Source organism: Saimiri boliviensis, chromosome 17 (genome assembly GCF_048565385.1).
Source record: "Saimiri boliviensis isolate mSaiBol1 chromosome 17, mSaiBol1.pri, whole genome shotgun sequence".
NCBI classification, from domain to species: Eukaryota; Metazoa; Chordata; class Mammalia; order Primates; family Cebidae; genus Saimiri; species Saimiri boliviensis.
The window spans coordinates 24,813,799-24,835,655 of NC_133465.1; the positions used below are offsets into that span (position 1 = coordinate 24,813,799).

A 21,857-nucleotide genomic window follows, 5' to 3' on the forward strand; every position below is an offset into this window, starting at 1 on the left:
CTATTCCTTGCAGATCTTTCCAACCTTGCCTTTTTTTCTTTCTTTAAACATATAGTTTGTGTTTGATACTTATAATATCTAAAGTTTTGACTTGTCTCTTTCTGGTATTTATTGTATTTTCTGGTTCATGCTCATCGTGCTTTGTTTCCATATTTGCCATTAATTGTACTTGAAAAAAGTACTGGTAGAAATAATTTGAGACCTAGAATAAAGTTGCCCTTCTGCAGAGAGCATTTGCATTTGCTGCCTCAAGGAGCCTAGGGACTACTTTAAATTGAATTCACATCTTGAGGTTTTTGGGAATATCCATTTGATATGAATTCTGACTGTAAGACCATGTGAGGGTTGATTATTTCTAGCCCTTCCTTCTGGATAATCCTGAGTATGTAGTCCTTTGTGGTTCCAACTTAATGTGAAGAGGGTCTCCTGTAAGACACCCCACTTTGGGTGAGCTTTTGATTCTGTTTTCTTCTCATTGTGAAGACATTGAAACCAAAGTTCAGATTTGCCTGGATTGTGAAATGACTTTAAGATTAAAAAAATCGCTGGGCGCGGTGGCTCAAGCCTGTAATCCCAGCACTTTGGGAGGCCGAGGCGGGTGGATCACGAGGTCAAGAGATCGAGACCATCCTGGTCAACATGGTGAAACCCCGTCTCTACTAAAAAAAAATACAAAAAATTAGCTGGGCATGGTGGCACGTGCCTGTAATCCCAGCTACTCAGGAGGCTGAGGCAGGAGAATTGCCTGAGCCCAGGAGGCGGAGGTTGCGGTGAGCCGAGATCGTGCCATTGCACTCCAGCCTGGGTAACAAGAGTGAAACTCCGTCTCAAAAAAAAAAAATCTACAGTTTCTTCAGTTCTCTATTTACCTCTTGGAGTTTCTGTTTTATTTCAGTTTGGCCTAGTGATTATTTACTATCTTATAGCTCTCCAACGTTGCTAAGGTTTTTGCTTTTCAGCCAGCATGTTTAGTTGTTTTCATAGTAGACTGATCCCAGTTAGCCCGCTATTGCTGAGGATAACAAGTTCTTGATTTATATTTCAGAAGATTATCTGTGGTTTTTGTGTGAGGAATACACACAAAATGGCTGATTGGGAGGTAAAAGAGGAGCAAGGGCAGAAACCGGAGACCAGTTAGGAATGCCGGTGTAGTAGAAGTGTGAAATGAACATGGTTTAGATTAGGGTGTACTTAGAAGAAAAGGGCAATAGGATTTGTTGATGGTTCAACATAGGACATGACAGAAACAGAGCAGTCAGGGATATCTCTTGGGCTTTTGCATGATCAGCAGGAAAAGTGGAGGTGCTGTTTCTTGGATGGAGAAGACTAGGAGAAGACAATTTGGGGAAATAAATCAACAGTTCAGTTTGGAGAATGTTATGTTTGAGATGCCTATTAGGGATCCATGTGGAGATGCTGAGTAATAAGTTGGAAAGATGTGTCTGGAGTTCAGAATAGAGGTCTGCACTAGAAGCATGTATTTGAGAATCATTAGTGTATAGATGACTTAAAGCCATGAATTAATGAGACCATCTGGGAAGTGAATATAGTAGAGGAATTTTAAAGCATGAGCCCTGGGAACTTGGATGTTTAGAGTTTGAGAAGATGAGGCGAATTTAGCAAAAGGGACTGAGAAGGGGGTAGTCAGTGAGGCATTAGAGCCAAGGGAGAGTGGTGCCCCAGAAGCCAAGAGAAGAAAGTATTTCAAGGAGACAGTAATCAGCTGTGTCATATGCTGCTGAAAGTTTGAGTACATTGCTGTGAACTGAGTTGATTGTTATATTTGAAAAACATTTACTTTTTCAGCTTTAATGAGAGCTGATTGAATAAAGAGGTGGAAATAAAAGTCGTATTGAAGGTGGGCTCAAGAGAAAATGGTAACTGAGAGAAATTTAGCTATAAAGGAGAACAGAGAAATGGGGCAGTAGCTAGAAGGGAATATGAGAATGGGGTTGGGGGAGAAGGATTCTTTGTATTAATGATAGAAATTATTACCACAAGATTGTATGCTGGTAAGTATTGTCCTGTAGGCAAGTACTGATATGGGGGATTAGGGGACAGTGCGAGAACAGAGAGGGGAAATGGAATCCAGTACATACGTAGAGGGGTTACCCGTAGAGAAGAACATGGACAGTTCATTTCATAGTAGTAGGAGGTTCAGGTTCAAGTGCAAGTGGATTAGTACAGGTAATATTGGGACAATGTTTCTATTTTCTCAAAGAAACAATGTCATTTGCCCAGAGTGGGAAGGGAGAGAAGTGAAGGAGGCTTGAAAAGTGAGGAATGTTGAACATTGAGTTTTTTTGTTTGTTTCTTCCTAGACATGTTTACATTCTGTTAAGAGGTGGAGTGAACCAGTTAAATTAAAATTTTGAAAACTTCCTTATAATTATGTTGAGCTACTACAAATTATTTTTTAAATGTATAACAAAAATTAGTTATAAAGCATTCATAAGTAGAAAGTCCATCCCCTAAATGTTTTGTAAATTAATTTCATAAAGTTAAAAAAAAATTGTTCCTGAAAGAATATCTGGAAAACATGAAAAAAACACCTCCTTTCCAAATCATCTGTATTCCTCCCACCCAAGCTAACACTACTCTTAGGTTTCTCTCATGTTTTTCTTTTTAATGCCAAGTTGTTTGTTTTTAAAAAGAATAGTTATAGTCATGCTTTATATGGAATTCGTCATTCTATGCTTATCAGCTGGCCCTATAAATATTTTTGCATGTTATTACATATACTTTTTATAACCATCAAATAGTTGGGTCATTATTTGCTGAATAATATCCTATTGTTGGACATTTAGGTTAATAATTTTTCATTGTTCCATATAATCATTTTGAATAAATGTTCCTAAGAAACTCATTGTATGCATACCTTTCATTGTGTGATATGCTGTGTCGTGTTTTTGAATCACGTAACTTAGAAAATAATTCTGGCTTGACTTTTTATTGCAACTTCGTAGTCACAATATGTTAAAGTAGATTCTCTTTCCTAATTTTACTAATTATATGTTAGGTTTTAAAGTCAGCACAAGGAGGTGGGTGAGGTGGTACACTCCTTTAGTCCCAACTACTTGGGAGGCTGAGGCAGGAGGATTGCTTGAGCCCAAGGGTTTGAGGCTAGCCTGGACATCATAGTGAGACCCCCATCTCTGAAAACAAGAGCAAAAACACCAAAAACTGTTAAAGTTGGTACAAGGAAACAATGTGTGTCCTGGCAGTATTGATATAACTTTAAGAGTATAATTGTAATTTTATACCAAATTTTAGAGTATATATTCAAAGCAAGAAACATTAATATTTTTAATAGGTTGATCCGAGGATTAGTTTTGGATCATGGTGCCCGTCATCCAGACATGAAGAAGCGAGTAGAAGATGCATTTATCCTTATTTGCAATGTTTCACTAGAATATGAAAAAACGTACGTGTTACTTTCTCTTTACAACTTTTGAAATTGTTTTTTTCTAAAGGTGTTTTAAAATCTCTTTCCTGGGGCCAGGCGCAGTGGCTCATGCCTGTAATGCCAACACTTTGGGAGGCCGAGGCAGGTGCATCACAAGGTCAAGAGATCAAGACCATCTGGCCAACGTGGTGAAACCCTATCTCTAAAGAAAAAAAAAAAAATTAGTTGGGTGTGGTGGCTTGCGCCTGTAGTTCCAGCTACTCAGGAAGCTGAGGCAGGAGAATCGCTTGAACCCGGAGGCAGAGGTTGCAGTGAGCCAGGATCATGCCACTGCATTCCAGCCTGGCAACAGAGCGAGACTCCGTCTCAAAAACAAAACAAAACAAAACAAAAAATCTCTTTCCTTCCAGATGTATGGTGTAGACTACTTCCACCTTTTTTCCTTTTTCCTCCTGCCTTTACTAGCTGGTTTTTATTAATCTTTTAGAGAGGTGAACTCTGGTTTCTTTTATAAGACTGCAGAAGAGAAAGAGAAATTGGTAAAAGCTGAAAGAAAATTTATTGAAGATAGAGTACAAAAAATAATAGACCTGAAGGACAAAGTCTGTGCTCAGTCCAAAAAAGGATTTGTTGTCATTAATCAAAAGGTGAGAAAGAAAGCTTAGATTTTAATTATTTGTAAATGTTCTTACGCATTTCTTGAAGTGTGGTTTGTGGACCCCTAGGAATTCCTAAGATTTTTTTCAGAGAGTCTGTGAGGTCAAAAACTATTTTCATAATAATTATGCCTTTTGCATTGTGTTGACATTTGCAATGATGTTGCAAAAGCAATCTGTAAAACTGCTGGCCTCTTAGTACAAATCAAAGAAGTAGCACCAATCTATAATAGTAGTTATTGTATTCCTACTGCCACACCACTGCTCACTTGCAGTGAAAAAAAAAAGGCAGTTAGTTTCTTTTTTTTTTTAGGTGCTGTGAGAACCACGTTTCATTTAAGAATGTCTTGATCAAGTGGTAAAACTTATTAATTATATTAAATTTGGATTCTTAAGTATGCATCCTTTTATTATTATGTATGACAAAATATGAGGCATGCACAAAACATTTTTTTTTTTTAAGATGGGGTCTTGCTCTGATACCCAAGCTGGAGTGCAGTGGCAGAGTTGTAGCTCACTACAACCTTGACCTCCTCGGCTCAAGTGATCTTCCCACCTCAGTCTCCCAAGTAGTCAGGACTACAGCTATGTGCCAGCATGCCTGGCTGATTTTCAAGTTTTTTTTTTTTTTTTTTTTTTTTTTTTTTTTTTTTTTTTGTAGAGGCAGGGTATTGCCATGTTGTGCAGGTTGGTCTCAAACTCCTGGCCTCAAGTGATCCTCTTGCCTTGGCCTACCAAAGTGTTGGGATTATGGAACTAGGAACTACAAAGCACTTCTATTGCTTACCAAAATATGCTGGTTGTCTTGAAGGAAAGCACTTGTGTAATTGTTTGAATTGCAAGATAAACTAGCTACTTTTTCATAGAATGCCACTTGTACCTGAAAGAATGACTGGCAGACAAACTATGGTTATTTAGACACGGGTATTCGGTAGATTTTTCTCAAAAGTGAATGAAGAAATCCTATCACCTAAAACAACTGACAGTATTTGTTGTCAATAACATTTGAACTTTTAAACAAAAATTAGAATTTCAGAAAACTTGTATCTGCTATGTGAGCTTGACAGCTTTCCAGTACTTAAAAGACCTTCCTGTTAATAGTAGTGATATTAACAAATGTGACTTTTTGTTCATTGAGGCAGTTTCCACATGTATAACATAACATGTTATAGATGAAATGTGGCAACATGTGGAAACTTTGTGTAACTCAGTGAACTAATACTATCTACATGACTAAAAATGCATAATTTTTATAAAATCGTGCATGGTTAAATAATCCATTCAGTGTTCTAGTTACACCAATGTGTTTTAATGTGAGATAGTATTAAAAGCTCATTGCTATGGTTTTATAGTGAAACTAACCTTTGAGAAACTATTACTTGTTGAGTTTTGGTACAGTATCAAAGAAGAATTTCCATAGTTGTCTGAAAGGTTATTAAAATATTACTCCGTTTACAATATTTGTCTGTGTGGGGCCAGACTTTCTTCATAAACTTAAACCAAAATAACATATCATTCCAAACTGAATACTGAGGCAGATATGAGAATCCATTTGTTTTCTATGAAGATAGACATGGAAGAGCTTTGCAAAAGTGTAAAATATGCCACCACTAGCTCGCTATATATATTTTTGCTTTCAAAATTATAGTAAATTTTAATTTAACACATTGTATATATTAACATAAAATGGGCTTATTATTTAAATGAATTAATAAATATTTTAAAATGTCTCAGTTTTTATAACATGATAAATATTATAGATAGAGCTTACATAAACAAAAACTCTTCGGGTACTTAACAATTTTTAAGAAAATAAAGTGGTGCTGAGACCAAAAGGTTTGAGAAATACTGGTTTAAAACATGTTTATAATTTTTATGTTAACTTGATTATAGGGAATTGATCCATTTTCCTTAGATACTCTTGCAAAACATGGAATAGTAGCTCTTCGCAGAGCAAAAAGAAGAAATATGGAAAGGTAAGCTTGCAGATAATTATATATCCCAAGTTTTTAACAGAGTAAATGGGAATTATCCCATGTGTTTTCCTTTTAGCTTATGTGTAAATATTGTTAAACGAAAGAGTAGCACAAAAAATACAAATTTTGTTCTTAGTTTCAGTAAACAATTGAACTGTCAAAAAGCAAGGTTGTTAACTTACTGCAGAACTTTGTTGAAGTATAAGGAAAGTTTTTATCTTTTTAAAACAGATTTTAAAAACAAAACAATACAACATAATACAGCATGATTTCACTTTTATATATGAAATCTAAAAAAGTTGAACTCATAGAAGTAGATAGTAGAATGGTGGTTACCAGGGGCTGGTGCAGTGCAAGGGGAGGGGCAATGAGAACATGTAGGTGAAAGGATACAAAATTTCAGTTAGGAGGAATAAATTCAAGAGATCTGTTGTTCAACATGGCAACTATAGTTAATAACAATATATTGCTATTTAAAAAATGTTTTGCAAAACCATCCAAGAATATACAATGTATTGTATTCTTAGCTTGATTTAGCCATTGCACAGTATATACATATTTAAAAATATCATGTTGTACTTGATATAGACAATTTTATTAGTCAGTTAAACAAAACCCCAAACAGTACAATACAGTAAGAAATACAGTTTTCTGCATATCTTTTCTCCTCTAAGAAATTATTATTTATATTTTCCATAATCGAGCTATGGTAACATATATGTAATTTCAGACTCTCTCTTGCTTGTGGTGGAATGGCTGTGAATTCTTTTGAAGATCTCACTGTAGATTGCTTGGGACATGCTGGTCTTGTATATGAGTACACATTAGTGAGTATTTCTGTGAATAGTGGTTATAAAGTGAATACTAAGCCTTTCGTTTTAAAAATACTACTTGATCTTTTATTTCATGTTTTGTGTTTTCAGATCTAATTCACAGAACAGATTTTACAATTTATTTACCTAAATGTTAAGAGTTCAGATATAACTTAACTCCTGTAAAACATATCTTTAGTTATGCTTGATAAGAAAAATTCAAATGAAGATTGCATTCTAGTATAAATTAAGTGTTGATTTTAGAATGACATTAAATATTAAAGTTAAATATTTTTGTGCTGTCCTTTAGGGTGAAGAAAAGTTCACTTTTATTGAGGAGTGTATTAACCCTCGCTCTGTCACCTTGTTGGTTAAAGGACCAAATAAGCATACTCTCACACAAATCAAGGATGCCATAAGAGATGGACTTCGTGCTATCAAAAATGCCATTGAAGATGGTAAGCTCTTGTGATGGATATGACAGAGTCTTGCTCTGTTGCCCAGGCTGGAGTGCAGTGATGCGATCTCGGCCCACTGCAACCTCCGCCTCCCAGGTTCAAGTGATTTTCCTTTCTCACACTCCCAAGTAGCTGAGATTACAGGTATGCACCACCACACCTGGCTAATTTTTTATATTTTTAGTAGAAATGAGGTTTCGCCATGTTGGCCAAGCTGGTCTTGAACTCCTGGGTTCAAGCAGTCTGCCTTCCTTGGCCTACTGAAGTGCTGAAATTATAGGTGTGAGCCACCATGCCTGGCCTTAAAATTTTTTTTTTTTACTTTTAAATTTTAAATCTTAATCTGTTTGTTTTGAGACCAGGTTTTGAAACTGGCTAATTTTTGTATTTTTGATAGAGATGAGGTTTCACCATGTTGCCAGGGTTGGTCCTGAGCTCCTGGGCTGAAGCGATCCACTTGCCTTTGCCTCTCAAAGTGCTGGGATTAGAGGCATAAGCCACTGTGCCTGGCTGCAAACCCCCCCCCCCCCCCACACACACGCACACATACACACACACACACACACACTTTTTTTTTTTTTTTTGAGACAGGGTCTTGCTCTGTCACCCTGGCTGGAGTGCAGTGGCGTTATCATGCAGCCTTAAACTCCTGTGCCCAAGTGATCCACCCGCCTTAGCTGGACAATAGGTGCATACCACCACACCTGGCTAATTTTTTTTTGAGACGGAGTTTCACTCTTGTTCTCAAGCTGGAGTGCGATGGTGTGATCTCGGCTCTCTGCAACCTCTGCCTTCCAGGTTCAAGCAATTATCCTGCCTCAGCCTCCCGAGTAGCTGGGATACAGGTGTACACCACCACGCCTGGCTTATTTTTGTATTTTTAGTAGAAACAGGTTTTACCATATTGGCTAGGCTGATCTCGAACTCCTGACCTCAGGTGATCTGCCCGCCTTGGGCTTCCAAAGTGCTGGGGTTACAGGCATGAGCCACTGTGCCTGGCCTACACCTGGCTGATTTTTAAATTTTTTTGTAGAGATGAGGTTTCTCTGTGTTGCCCAGGCTGGTCTTGAACTCCTGGCCTCAAGCAACCTTCTCACCTCAGCCTCCCAGAGTGCTGGGATTTGCAGGCATGAGCCACCACATTCAGCTGATGTTGACCATCTTTTAATGTGTGTATTTGCCCTCCACATCTTTGGTGAATTTTCTGTTTAAATCTTTTGCCCGTTGAAAAATCAGATTGTTGGCCATGCACAGTGGTTCTCACCTGTAATTCCAGCACTTTGGGGGGCCAAGGTGGGAGGACTGCTTGAGCCTGGGAGTTTGAAACCAGCCTGGGCAACACAGCAAGACCATGACTCTACATACATACACACAAATAGCCAGGCATGGTGGTCTGCACCTGTAGTTCCAGCTACTTAGGAGGCTGAGGCAGGAAGGTTACATGAGCCCCAAGAGTTTGAGGTTACAGTGAGCTATGATCACACCACTGTACTCCAGTCCGGGTGACAGCAGAGCAAGACCGTTTCCAAAAAAAAAAAAAAGGAAAAAAAATTGTGGTGTTAGTTTTCTATTGTTGAGTTTGAGAGTTCTTTGTATGTATATTGGATACAAGTGCTTTTTCAGATATATGATTGGCAGATTTTTCTCCTCTATGTCTTACTTTATTATTAATAGTGCTTTTCAGAGAAGTTCTTAATTTTGATGAAGTCTAATTTATTATTTTTATTCTCTCATGGATTATGCTTTTAGTGTGGTGTCTAAAAAATCTTTACCTAACCGAGGGTTACAAAAATTTTCTTCTAGAAGTGTTATAGTCTTAGGTTTTACGTTTAGGTCTGTGATTCACTTTAAGTTAATTTTTGTATGTGGTGCAAGTAGGATACAAGTTCATTGTTTTCATATAAAGGTATCAGATTGTTTTAGTCTTATTTGTTGAAAAGACTTTACTTCTCACTACTGAATTGCCTTTGCTCCTGTATAAAAAAATAGTTTTTCATATTTGTGTGGTTCTGTTTCTGTGCTCTTTTTTTCTGTTCTACTGATGTATTTGTCTATTTTAATGTTAATATCATACTGTCCTGATGGCTGCAGCTTTATAATAAATCTTGAAATCAGTATTGTTAACTCTCATTTTAAAGTTATTTTGGTCATTCTAAGTCTTTGGCATTTCCATATGAATTTTAGAATCAGCTTGTCAATTTCTACCAAAAAGACTGCTGCTGGGATTTTGATTGGAACTTTTTTTGTTTGTTTGTTTGTTTGTTTTGTTTTTGAGACAAGGTCATACTGTGTTGCCCAGGCTGGAGTGCAGTGGCATGATCATGGCTCACTGCAGACTCGACCTATCGAGCTCAAGTGACTTTCCCACCTTAGCTTCCCAAATAGCTGGAACCACGACTGTGCATCACTATGCCTGGTTAACTTTTTTATTTTCTGTAGAGACAGTGTCTCATTATGTTGTTGCCCAGGCTGGTCTCAAACTCTTGGACTCAAGTGACTCTCTCACCTTGGCTTCCCAAGTAGCTGGAACCACAACCATGCACCACTATGCCTGGTTAATTTTTTAATTTTCTGTATAGACAACGTCTCATTTTGTTGCCCAGGCTGGTCTCAAACTCTTTGACTCAAGCAATCTTCCCACCTTGGCCTCCCAAAGTGCTGGGATTACAGGTGTGAGCCACTGCACCTGACTTCATTGGAATTTTATTGAATCTATAGATTAATTTGGGGATAGTTGAATCTTAATCATGAACCATCTAACTCATGAATATCATTTTTTCTATTTATTTGAGTATTCTTGAATTTATCTCAGCAATATTTTGTAATTCTTAGTATATGAGCCTCAAACACTTCCCCCCCATATTTATCTCTCTGTATTTCATTTATTTTGTTACTATTGTATATGTTATTTTTAAAATTTCAATTTCTGATTGTTAGTTGCTAATATATAGAAATATAGTTTATTTTTATACATTGATATTGAATTCTGCAACCTTGCCAAATCACTTATTACTCCTATTAGCTTTCTTATAGGCTTCATTGAATTGTCTATATAAATTATCATGTTGTCTGCTAATAAGACAGTTATATTTTTTCCTTCCAGTACGGATATTTAAAATTTCCCCCCCTTATTTCATGGGCTAGAACCACCAGTATAATGTTGACTAGGAATAATGAGAATGGATATCCTTTCCTCATTCCCAATCTTAGGGGGGAAAGCATTCAATCTTTCTCCATTGTGTATGTTGTTAGCTATAGATTTTTATCAGGTTGAGGACGTTCTTTTCTGCATCTAGTTTGCTGACAGTTTTTAATCAGGAATAAATGTGAAATATCAGGCTGGGGGTGGTGGATCATGCCTGTAATCCCAGCACTTTGGGAGGCCAAGGCAGGTGGATCACCTGAGGTCAGGAGTTCGAGACCAGCATGGCCAACATGGTGAAACGCCATCTCTTCTAAAGATACAAAAATTAGCTGAGTGTGGTGCCAGGCGCCTGTAATCCCAGATACTTGGGAGGCTGAGACAGGAGAATCTCTTGAACCTGGGAGGTGGAGGTTGCAGTGAGTCAAGATTGTACCATTGCACTCCAGCCTGGGCAACAAGAATGAAACTTTTTTTTTTTTTTGACACACACACGCACACACACACACAGAATAAATGCCAAATGCTTTTTCTGCATCTATTAAGATGATCATATGATTTTTCTCATTTAGGTTTTTTTTTTTTTTTTTGGAGGGGGGATGGAGTCTCGCTTTGTCACCCAGGCTAGAGTGCCATGGCAAAATCTTGGCTCGCTGCAACCTTCGCCTGCCAGATTCAAGCGATTCTCCTGCCTCAGCCTCCTGAGTAGGTGGGATTACAGGCACACTACCCCACCCGGGTAAGTTTTGTATTTTTTTAGTAGAGATGGGGTTTCACCGTGTTGGCCTGGCTAGTCTCAAACTTCTGACCTCAGGTGATTTGCTTGCTGTGGCCTCCCAAAGTTCTGTGGTTATAGGCACGAGCCACTATGCCTGGCCCTTATTTAGTTTTTTAATGCAGTAAATTACATTGATTGATTCAACTGTTCAACTAACCTTACATTCTTGGGATAAACCATACTAGTTATATCTTACTTTTTAAAAATTCAATGGGTTACACATTTTAAAATTGTGGTAAATATACATAACATAAAATTTACAGTTTAACAGTTTTTAAGTGTACAGTTCAGTAGTAGTAAGTGCATTCACAGTGTTGTGTAACCATTATCACCACCCATGTCCAGAACTTTTTTTCCTTGCAGAACTGAAACTCTGTACCCATTAAACAGTAACTCTCCATTTTCTACCCACCTCCCCAGCCCTGGGTAACCACCATTCTACTTTCTGTATCTATGAATTTACTTTATATATCTCATATAGTTGGAATCATACAGTTTTTATCCTTTTGTATCTGGCTTATTTCACTTTGCATAGTGTCATCAAGGTTCCCTCATGTTGTAGCATGTGCCAGAATTTCCATCCTTTTTACAGTTGAATAATATTCTATTATATGTATAAACCACAATTTATTTGTCTATTAATAGAAATATGTGTTGCATTTCATTTACCTTTTGGCTATTGTAAATAATGCTACTATGTGTATTGTCCTTTTTATGTATTGTTTGACTTAACTGGCTAAAATTTTGTTAAGAATTTTTACATATATATTCGTAAGGGCTATTGGTCTGTGTGTATTTTTTCTTATAATACTTTTATCTTTTTTGGTGTTAGAATAATGCTGCCCTCATGGAGTGAATTGGAAAGTTTTTCTTCTTGTTCAAATTTCTGACAGCGTTAAGTTGTTGTGGAGAATTGGTATTGTTCCTTTCTTAAATGTTTAGTAGACTGTCAATAAAGCCATCTGAACCTGGAGTTTTCTTTGTGAGAAAGCTTTTAATGACAAATTCAATTTTCAAAATAGACACAGGCCTATAAAGGTTTTTTTTTTTTTTTTTTTTTTTTGAGTAAGCTTTAGTGGTTTGTGTCTTTTGAGAATTTTTTAGTTTCTTAAGGTGGAAGCTGGGGTCATTAGTTTGAGAACTGTCTTCATTTCTATTATAGGTGTATAGTGGTGTAAATTTCTCTTTAACTACTGCTTTAGGGATGCTAAAATTTTGATACCTTGTGTTTTCACAAGGAATGGGATCAGGGAAGTTTTCAAAGATTCTAGTAATTTTTTTCTTAAGGTGGGTGGTAGGTACGTGGATACATTTGTTTATTTGTACTTTTATTCTTTATATTTTACACATATAAAATATTCTTTTGAGTGTATTCTGTGTTTAACAAGGAACTTCTTAAAAATGTGAATGGGAGGTAATGATGTAATCATCTGGTAGGTAAACAACTCTGAGCGATTATATTGTGAAGTGAAGCAGAAAAAGGGGGTAGTAATTTTAAAATGATGTGAGATAAAAGGGGAGATTATTTTTGTATTGTTTTGTTTTAAAGATAGGTGATTCTGAAGCAAATTTACTGATAACAGTCATAAACCTTATGAAACCATACAAGTAGCAGATAAAGAAGTCATATCCTGATGTGAAAATTGATGTGTTTAACCAAAACTCTTGCTTTAGAAAATAGTACTACATAAATTTTTTCTTAGATAGCAGTTTGAGTTCTGCTCCAATACAAAAAACAAATACTTCATTGAGTTCCAAGAATTCCCTATCAAAAACTATGGCCAAATTATCTTGGCCTAAAACATTTTCATGTCAGATATTGTAATCAGTTACATGTCAATATAAATTAAAAATAATGATCTCTGAAAGTAGTCATAAGGCTGGGTGTGATGGCTCAATGCCTGTAATCCCAGCACTTTGAGAGGTGGAGGTGGGTGGATCACTTGAAGTCAGGAGTTCAAGACCAGCCTGGCCGACATGGTGAAACCCCATCTCTATTAAAAATACAAAAATTAGCTGGGTGTGGTGGTGCATACCTGTAATCTCAGCTACTTAGAAGGAAGGCTGAGGTAGGAGGATCACTTGAACCTGGGAGGCAGAGGTTGGAGTGAGCCAAGATCATGCCACTACACTCCAGCCTGGGTGATGGGTAAAATTCCATCTCAGAAAAAAAAAAGTAGTTATAAAAGTAAGATTAAGGTAAAGAAATTATTCTCATTTACTGGAGAGTAAGCAGCGAAATAAGCTGTTTGCAGCAGTTTTCTATACTATGCCTATTTATTTAATGACGTAACCTCAGGATGTTTCATAAGACAACTGAGTAATTATTGAGCTGTGCCATTTATTTGATTTCTGTAGACAGTAAAACATAGTTGAATAGTTAATTGCTTTTTTTCTCCATCTCTTTTTTTTGGTTTTTATGGCATGTCTTGCCAATCATCTTTTTTCTCTCCGATAGGTTGTGTGGTTCCTGGGGCTGGTGCAGTTGAAGTGGCAATGGCTGAAGCTCTTGTTATGTACAAGAACAGAGTAACAGGAAGAGCTCGTCTTGGAGTCCAAGCTTTTGCTGATGCTTTACTCGTTATTCCCAAGGTATAGCTACCCTTTCCGCCAAATAACAACTGGTTAGACACAAAGGTGTTAATTACAAATTGCCCATATTATCTCATAGTTAATGGAGTAGACAGACAGGTATTTATATGCATTTCCTTACACAGTTTTCTCTTAGATATTTTACAACTAAAGCAGGGAAACTTTTGGGATAACAGCCCAGAATCCTTGCACCATCTTATGAAATAGCCAGCTTACCCCCTTGTTTGCTCCTCTGAGTTCCAAAAATTATAGCGGCTCCAAAAATTTCCTTCGGAAATGACTCACGATTAACTAACCATAATGAAAAAGTTTAGAACTTAAAATGTAGTTAGATTTTATGGTACATCTTTGCTTTGTTAGTGGTATCCAAATGCAATCAATTTGTAAAGAGTGAGGACTTGAGGCTGTTTAGCATTCCTAGATATAACCTTGCGTTTGTCATCACCATTATAATTCCTAGAAAAAGAGAAAACAGAATTTTTCTGTGTAGCAACCTAAGGACAGAAAACAACTATTCCTTTCTAGTTGCCTTAATTGGTTTTGAACCACCTTAGAAATATCCTAAAACTACTTTAAAGATGCTATTACCATGAATTAAAACATTATTGACAATACTAGCAAAATCTCTTTGCTAATTTCTATTAAAATTATTCATAATTTGTGAAATCTTTGTGAATTAGATTTCTATGTTTTCCTTCCCTAGAGCAGCAAAGGCAGTATGATCCTGTTGTTGACAGAAATTGGTAACCCCAGAATACATTGGTGGTACCTTTTCCCTCATCAGCTGGTGATTTGGGACCACTTGGAAATGAGCCTGGTTTGGAGTGTGGGTATCTCCAACCCTGTTACCACAGGTTATGACTTTCCTTATGAAGACGAGGGGCACAAAGGTGCTGCAAATATTCTGGTTTCCCTAGCAAGTGCCTAGGAAGAATTGGAGGGTATGTGGCTAGCAGTACTAGGGGAAACAAGAACATCACTCTACTTCCTTCCACACCAAAAAACAAAAAACAAAAAACAAACAAACAATAAAATCTTTTGCAAGGAGGGAAATGAATGTATTGGGCTGGAAATGGGGAACTCTGATGTCCTCAGAATTCAGTGTGATGTGAAAAGGGGAAATGTTTAAGTAAATATAAAAACTACTAGATAGATGAAATAATAATTTGATTTAGATTAAAAGTGGAAAAAGGAGATGATTGCCATGTTATAGATGGGTTTTTACAAGACTAAAGAGTATTTTTATATTTGATATATGTGAAGGTATTATGCATCTATATTATTATTTTTATTCCTAAAGGTTCTTGCTCAGAATGCTGGTTATGACCCACAGGAAACACTAGTAAAAGTTCAGGCTGAGCATTTCGAATCAAAACAACTTGTTGGCATAGATTTGAACACAGGTAAGAAAGTGAAGGAAAATTAGCTGCTTAATAAAGAGATTATTCTTCAGTTATCCAGATCTTCTAGTAAAGGAGTGGAGGTTTGGGTAACTTTAATATTTAAATTTTAGATGCCTTTATTTTTGAGCTTCTTTTTTTTTTTTTTTGAGACAGTGTCGCTCTTGTTACCCAGGCTGGAGTGCAATGGCACGATCTCGGCTCACCGCAACCTCCGCCTCCTGGGTTCAAGCAATTCTCCTGCCTCAGCCTCCTGAGTAGCTGGGACTACAGGCACGCGCCACCATGCCCAGCTAATTTTTTTTTTGTATTTTTAGTAGAGACGGGGTTTCACCACGTTGACCAGGATGGTCTCGATCTCTCGACCTCGTGATCCACCCGCCTCGGCCTCCCAAAGTGCTGGGATTACAGGCTTGAGCCACCGCGCCCGGCATTTTTGAGCTTCTTAACAATATTCATTCATTTAAGAAATAGTTATTAAGTGCTTGTTTTCCTCTTGGGCTTCACATAGAACAAAACAGACAAAATTATCTGCCCCTGGGAGCTTATGTTGTAGTGGGAGAAGGTAGGCAGTAAATAATAACTTTAATAAATAAACTGCTTCAGCATTTTAGAAAGTAATAAATTATATGAAAAAGAGTGGTATAATAATGATCATGAGCAGGAGGGTGGAGAAAGAATGGCAGCTTAAAGAGGTTGGTCAGGATAGGCATCATCAAGAAGATACCTATTGAAAAAAAGTGGAAGGAAGTGAGGAAATTAGCCATGTGGGCAACTGGGGTTAAGTGTTCTAGGGAAAGGGAACAGCCAGTGGAAAATCCAGTGTCTGATGTTTTTGAGGAAGGAGGAAGGAAGTGTGAGAGGTGACAGAAGGTCCCATCATGCAAAGGCATTTTGGCCAGTCTCAGGACTTTGGCTTTTCCTTTAGAGGAGCAGGGAGCAATTTTGAGTAGAGGTGTGACATGGCCTAATTAATTAATTTATGAGACCGTCTGGTTCTGTCACCCAGGCTGGAGTGGCATGATCTCAGCTTACTGTAACTTCTGCCTTCCAGGTTCAAGCATTTCTCCGGCTTCAGCCTCCTGAATAGCTGGGATTAACAGGTGCCAGCTGCCATGCCTGGCTAATTTTTGTATTTTTAGTAGAGACAGGGTTTCACCATGTTGGTCAGGCGCATGGCCTAATTATGTTTAAGAGGATCACTCTGGCCACTTTCCACTCTGTAGAGAAGTCAGCTGAATAAGCAGAAAGTTGGAGTTGTAATCAATTGTGGTGGAAAAGATTGGCTGGAGCAGGTTGTGGGTGAAAGGACATCAGCATTCAGTTTTGGCAGAGTCAAGGTTGAAGCATCTGCAATCTTTTAATTAATGAAGTTGGGCCAGGCACAGTGGCTTACACTTGCAATCCCAGCACTTTGGGAGGCCAAGGCGGGTGGATCACCTGAGATCAGGAGTTCAAGACCGACCTGGCCAACATAGTGAAACCTCATCTCTACTAAAAATACTAAAAATTAGCTGGGCATGATGAAATGCACATGTAATCCCAGCTACTTAGGAGGCTGAATCAGGAGAATCACTTGAACCTGGGAGGCGGAGGTTATGGTGAGATGAAGTCTTGCCATTGTATTCAGCCTAGGCAACAAGAATGAAACTCTGTCTCAAAAAAAAAAAAAAAAAAAAAGTTGGATATATGAGTCGGGAGTTCAAGGAAGAGGTCTGGGTTGGAGATTAAAACTTGAGAGTCAAGCTGGGTGCAGTGGCTCATGCCTGTAGTTCCAGTACTCTGGGAGCCGAGGTGGGCAGATCACTTGAGGTCAGGAGTTCAGACCAGCCTGGCCAACATGGTAAAACCCTGTCTCTACTAAAAATATGAAAATTAGCCAGGCATGGTGGAGAGCACCTGTAATCCCAGATACTCAGGAGGCTGAGGCAGGAGAATTGCTTGAACCTAGAAGGCAGAGGTTGCAGTGAGACGGTATTTCGCCACTGCACTCCAGTCTAGGTGACAGAGCGAGATCTCTGTCTCAAAAACAAAAACAAAACACCACAATCTCCCCTGCTCCCAACCTTGAGAGTCATCAGATGTGTATGGTTTAAATCTAAAAATCTGGATGAGATCACCTAGGGAGTAAGTGTAGAGAGAAAAGAGTCTAGGACTGAACCTTTGTGTACTCCAACATTAAGAGGTCAGGGAGGGAGAGGAAGAACCAGTGAAGTAATCAGAAAAAGAGCCAGTAGTGCAAAAGAAAGAAAACCAGGGGAATGTAGTGTCCTGGAAGACAAGAAAGTAAGCAGGAGAGTGTGATTAACTGTGTTAGATATTGATAGATGAGGCCTGAGAACCAACCATTGGATTTAACAATATGGAGGTCATTGATTACCATGACAAAAGTCGTTTTGGTAGTGTATTAAGTATTTTTAGAAGGTATCAATTAATATTAATAGAAAATACTAATATTTTGGGATTAAAATTGTTTTTACTTTGCAGGTGAGCCAATGGTAGCAGCAGATGAAGGAGTATGGGATAATTATTGTGTAAAAAAACAACTTCTTCACTCTTGGTAAGTTTGTATGAACATAAAGTGAAACACCTTTAGAGTTATAACTGATAATATTAAGGTGAAAATTTTTCTATTATTTTTGTCACTCTATGGTGGAAAAATTGTCAAGTGTATGAAAGGTGTAGTATTCAGTTATTAGGAATAGCTTCTGTCATTTTATAGTCCATAGTCCCTTTTATGTTTTAGATCTGGCAGTGTTAAGTTATAAGAAAAATTAATCTACTTCAAGGGGAAGGGAAAGGGGAAATTTTGCTGAAATAGTAGCATGTGCATGGTGGAGAAAATAAAATGATATTGTAAAAATAAGCTCAATTTTGCTGGAATATAAATCAGGCATCCACCTTATCAGCAAAAGAGTTGAAATTATAATACAAAGCATGACATTGGGCCAGGCGTGGTGGCTCACGCCTGTAATTGCAGCACTTTGGGAGGCCAAGGCAGGTGGATCACCTGAGGTCAGGAGTTTGAGACCAGCCTGGCCAACATGGAGAAATCCTGTCTTTACTAAAATACAAAAATTAGCTGGGTGTGGTGGTGGGCACCTGTAATCCCAGCTACTCCGGAGGCTGAGGCAGGAAAATTGCTTGAACCTGGGAGGTGGAGGTTGCAGTGAGCTGAGGTCTCACCATGCACTCCAGCCTGGCAACAAGAATTAAACTCCATCTAAAAAAAAAAAAAAGGTGACATTTCTATTTATAATAGCCTTGTCTCATAAAATATCACACCAACATCATTAAAGAACAAAGTACCCTACATAGCTAAAGATTGCTGGGGGAAAAAGTTAAGAGTGGGTTTGGTAGGCTTTACTCACTCTCTAATCTTTTTCTTTAGCACAGTGATTGCCACCAACATTCTCCTGGTTGATGAAATCATGCGAGCTGGGATGTCTTCTCTCAAAGGGTGATTGAATTCAAAATCAGCTCTTTGAGAAGATGAAATTTAGTGCCCTTTATATCTGACTACTTTTGTGTAACCTGAGCCATTCTGAATTTCTACACAATAAATGCAGATTATATCTTTTGGGTCTTATCAGTCTCAAAATATTTCATCAAGGTATAAAGAACACAAGAAATACATTTACATTAAAGGAATAATAATTAAAATATTTCCCCAAGAATCCTAACTCCCCACATATATGTTATACGCGATTGCAGTTTTTATAACATAGGATATTTATGATTCTTAGACCTTTTGGCAAGTTTTAATTAACAACATAGAGTTTTAGTGCACCCAAGTAAATATTTCCAGTTTATCAGAGGGTATAAATATAGTAGGACAAAGATGTTTCATTTTCTCTCAAAATTCTTTCAGTGATTTCTTGCTGCCACTCTTTCCTCTTGTAAATATGGAATATAGCTTCGGATTGCATTGTTTATAGTATCTGACTTAATTTATTTTGTATATCATCTATTATATTTTACCTGATTTTTTGTATATATGATCAACAATTTATGCTACTGTGCTAGCTTTGGTAGCTCTCTGACTAGATGGTGAGATGGAACAGGTCTCATCTGGAAAGATGAGATTTGTTGAAAACAACAGTGGGAAATAACTGTTTTTTTGGCTTAGAATACAACTGTTCAGTATAGATATTATAGCAACATCTTTCTTGTTTGAAACTCTAGGATTAATCTATTATGCTTTTTATTGTTATCAGAGTTCTTTTGGTTTTCTTTCCATGGATGCTAGTTGATAAGAGACTGAAATATAGCAGGTGCGTTAATGGAACTTGGGCCTGTTTGCGCATATAGGAGAAGGTTCCTTTAACCATTTAATACCTTAGTTGAGAACCTATGATTTTATGGTCTGTTTTTTTTCACTTAATATACTGTCAACATCTTTCTAAGTCAGTATTCAGACTTCTTTTTTTTTTTTTTTGAGACAGAGTCTCACTGTCACCCAGGGTGGAGTGCAGTGGCATGATCTTGGCTCACTGCAACCTTTGCCTCCCAGATTCAAGTGACTCTTCTGCCTTAGCCCCCTGAGTAGCTGAGATTACAGGTGTGCACCACCATGCCTGGCTAATTTTTGTATTTTTAGTAGAGATGGGGTTTCGCCATGTTGACCAGGCCAGTCTTGAATTCCTGACCTTCAGTGATCCACCTGCCTCGGTCTCCCAAAATGCTTGGATTACAGGCACAAGCCAACATACCTGGCCCAGTATTCAGACTACTGAACCATCATTTATTTATGGTTGCATGGCATTGCATTGTATGGTTATACCACAGTTTATTTTACTAATTCTGTTTTCAATTTTTGTTGCCGTTATAAACAAAGATCTCCTTTTCAAGCTTGTCTTTTTTCTATAGGATAGTCCTTTTATAGTGGGCATACCGTGCATATGGCCGTATCTTTTCTGTGTAACATGTTTACATTTTGAAATATTTAAAATATACCAAAAAGACAGAAAGTAGCATAGTAAACACATTTGTAGCCTCCACCTAGCTTTAACAAATAGTAACATTTTGCCATATTTTCTTCAGATTTTCTTTTCTTTTTTCTTCGAGGCAATCTCCCTCTGTCACCCAGGCTGGAGTGTAGTGGCATGATCTCAGCTCACTGCAGTCTCCATCTCCGAGGTTCAAGTGGTTCTCCTACCTCAGCCTCCTGAGTAGCTGGGATTACAGGTGCCTGCTACCATGCCTGGCTAATTTTGTATTTTTGGCAGAGAGCAGGTTTCACCATACTGGCCAGGCCGGTCTCGAACTCCTGACCTCAAGTGATCTGCCTGCCTCGGCCTCCCAAAGTTCTCAGATTATAGTTGTAAGCCACTGCACCTAGCCAGATTTTCTTTAAAGAAATACCAAAGTACAAAATGTTAAGATGCCACTTCCCCTATCCACTCCCCTACCTGCTCCCCTACCCACTGCTTTTCTCACCCTTCCTCCCTACAGGTGATCATTAATTCCTATGCACTTTTCCCCTCACACTTTATTTTCTTATTTTCTTTTTTTTTTTGAGACAGAATTTTGGTTTTGTTGCCCAGTCTGCAGTGCAGTGGTGCGATCTTGGCTCACTGCAACCTCTGCCTCCCAGGTTCAAGTGATTCTCCTGCCTCAGCCTCCTGAGTAGCTGGGATTACAGGCACCCACTATGGCGCTTGGCTAATCTTTTGTATTTTTAGTAGAGTTGGGGTTTCACCGTGTTGACCAGACTGGTCTTGAACTCCTGACTTCAGGTGATCCACCTGTCTTGGCCTCTGAAAGTGCTGGGATTACAGGTGTGAACCACTGCCACTCTATTCTTTTGCATACCTGTGACAACATAAAAAATTCATTTCAGGTATTTATTTAATTTATTTAGAGACAGGGTGTCACTCTGTCACCCAGGCTGGAGTGCAGTCACCCAGGCACAATCATAGCTCACTGTAGCCTCAAACTCCTGGGCTCAAGCAATCCTCTCACCTCAGCCTCCTGGGTAGCTAGGGCTATAGGCATATGACACCACACCTAGCTTTTAGGTGTGAATTTTTCTTTTTCTTTTTTTTGTAGAGATGGGGTCTTGCTGTGTTGCCCAGGCTGTTCTTGAAATCCTGGCCCCAAGCAGTCTCCCAGCCTTGGCCTCTCAAAGTGCTAGAGTTACAGGTATGAACACCCAGCCTTTTCTTGGGATTTTAAAATGTATAAATTGTATCACTCTGTGGATATACTTTTGTGCTTTTATTTCCCACTTGATGGTTTTGAGACTTATTCATTCATTCATTTTAGCAATTTTGGAGTATTACAGTGTATTTTTTTTTTTTTTTTTTTTTTTTGAGATGGAGTTTTGCTCTTGTTACCCAGGCTGGAGTGCAATGGTGCCATCTCGGCTCACTGCAACCTCCGTCTCCTGGGTTCAGGCAATTCTCCTGCCTCAGCCTCCTGAGTAGCTGGGATTACAGGCACGCGCCACCATGCCCAGCTAATTTTTGTATTTTTAGTAGAGACCGGGTTTCACCGTGTTGACCAGGATGGTCTCGATCTCTTGACGTCGTGATCCACCCACCTCGGCCTCCCAAAGTGCTGGGATTATAGCATGAGCCACTGCGCCCAGCTACAGTGTATTTCTTTAAAAAAACATGACGCAAACTTTTATTTA

The 21,857-nt window shown here is 38.2% G+C and overlaps 1 protein-coding gene across 2 annotated transcripts in view; it reads left to right on the forward strand.

Moving 5' to 3' along the window:
* The window catches only part of CCT6B (chaperonin containing TCP1 subunit 6B), a 41,346-nt gene extending 20,085 nt beyond the window's left edge, over positions 1-21,261 (forward strand). For both annotated transcript variants that reach the window (XM_074388383.1, XM_074388384.1), the window contains 9 exons: positions 3,314-3,424; positions 3,894-4,053; positions 5,956-6,038; positions 6,769-6,865; positions 7,161-7,308; positions 13,687-13,820; positions 15,121-15,223; positions 17,708-17,780; positions 18,612-21,261. In XM_074388383.1, coding sequence (XP_074244484.1) covers positions 3,314-3,424; positions 3,894-4,053; positions 5,956-6,038; positions 6,769-6,865; positions 7,161-7,308; positions 13,687-13,820; positions 15,121-15,223; positions 17,708-17,780; positions 18,612-18,684 — 982 coding nt within the window. In that variant the 3' untranslated portion in view covers positions 18,685-21,261. The remainder of the gene's footprint in view (positions 1-3,313; positions 3,425-3,893; positions 4,054-5,955; positions 6,039-6,768; positions 6,866-7,160; positions 7,309-13,686; positions 13,821-15,120; positions 15,224-17,707; positions 17,781-18,611) is intronic.
* Positions 21,262-21,857: the final 596 nt, after the last annotated feature.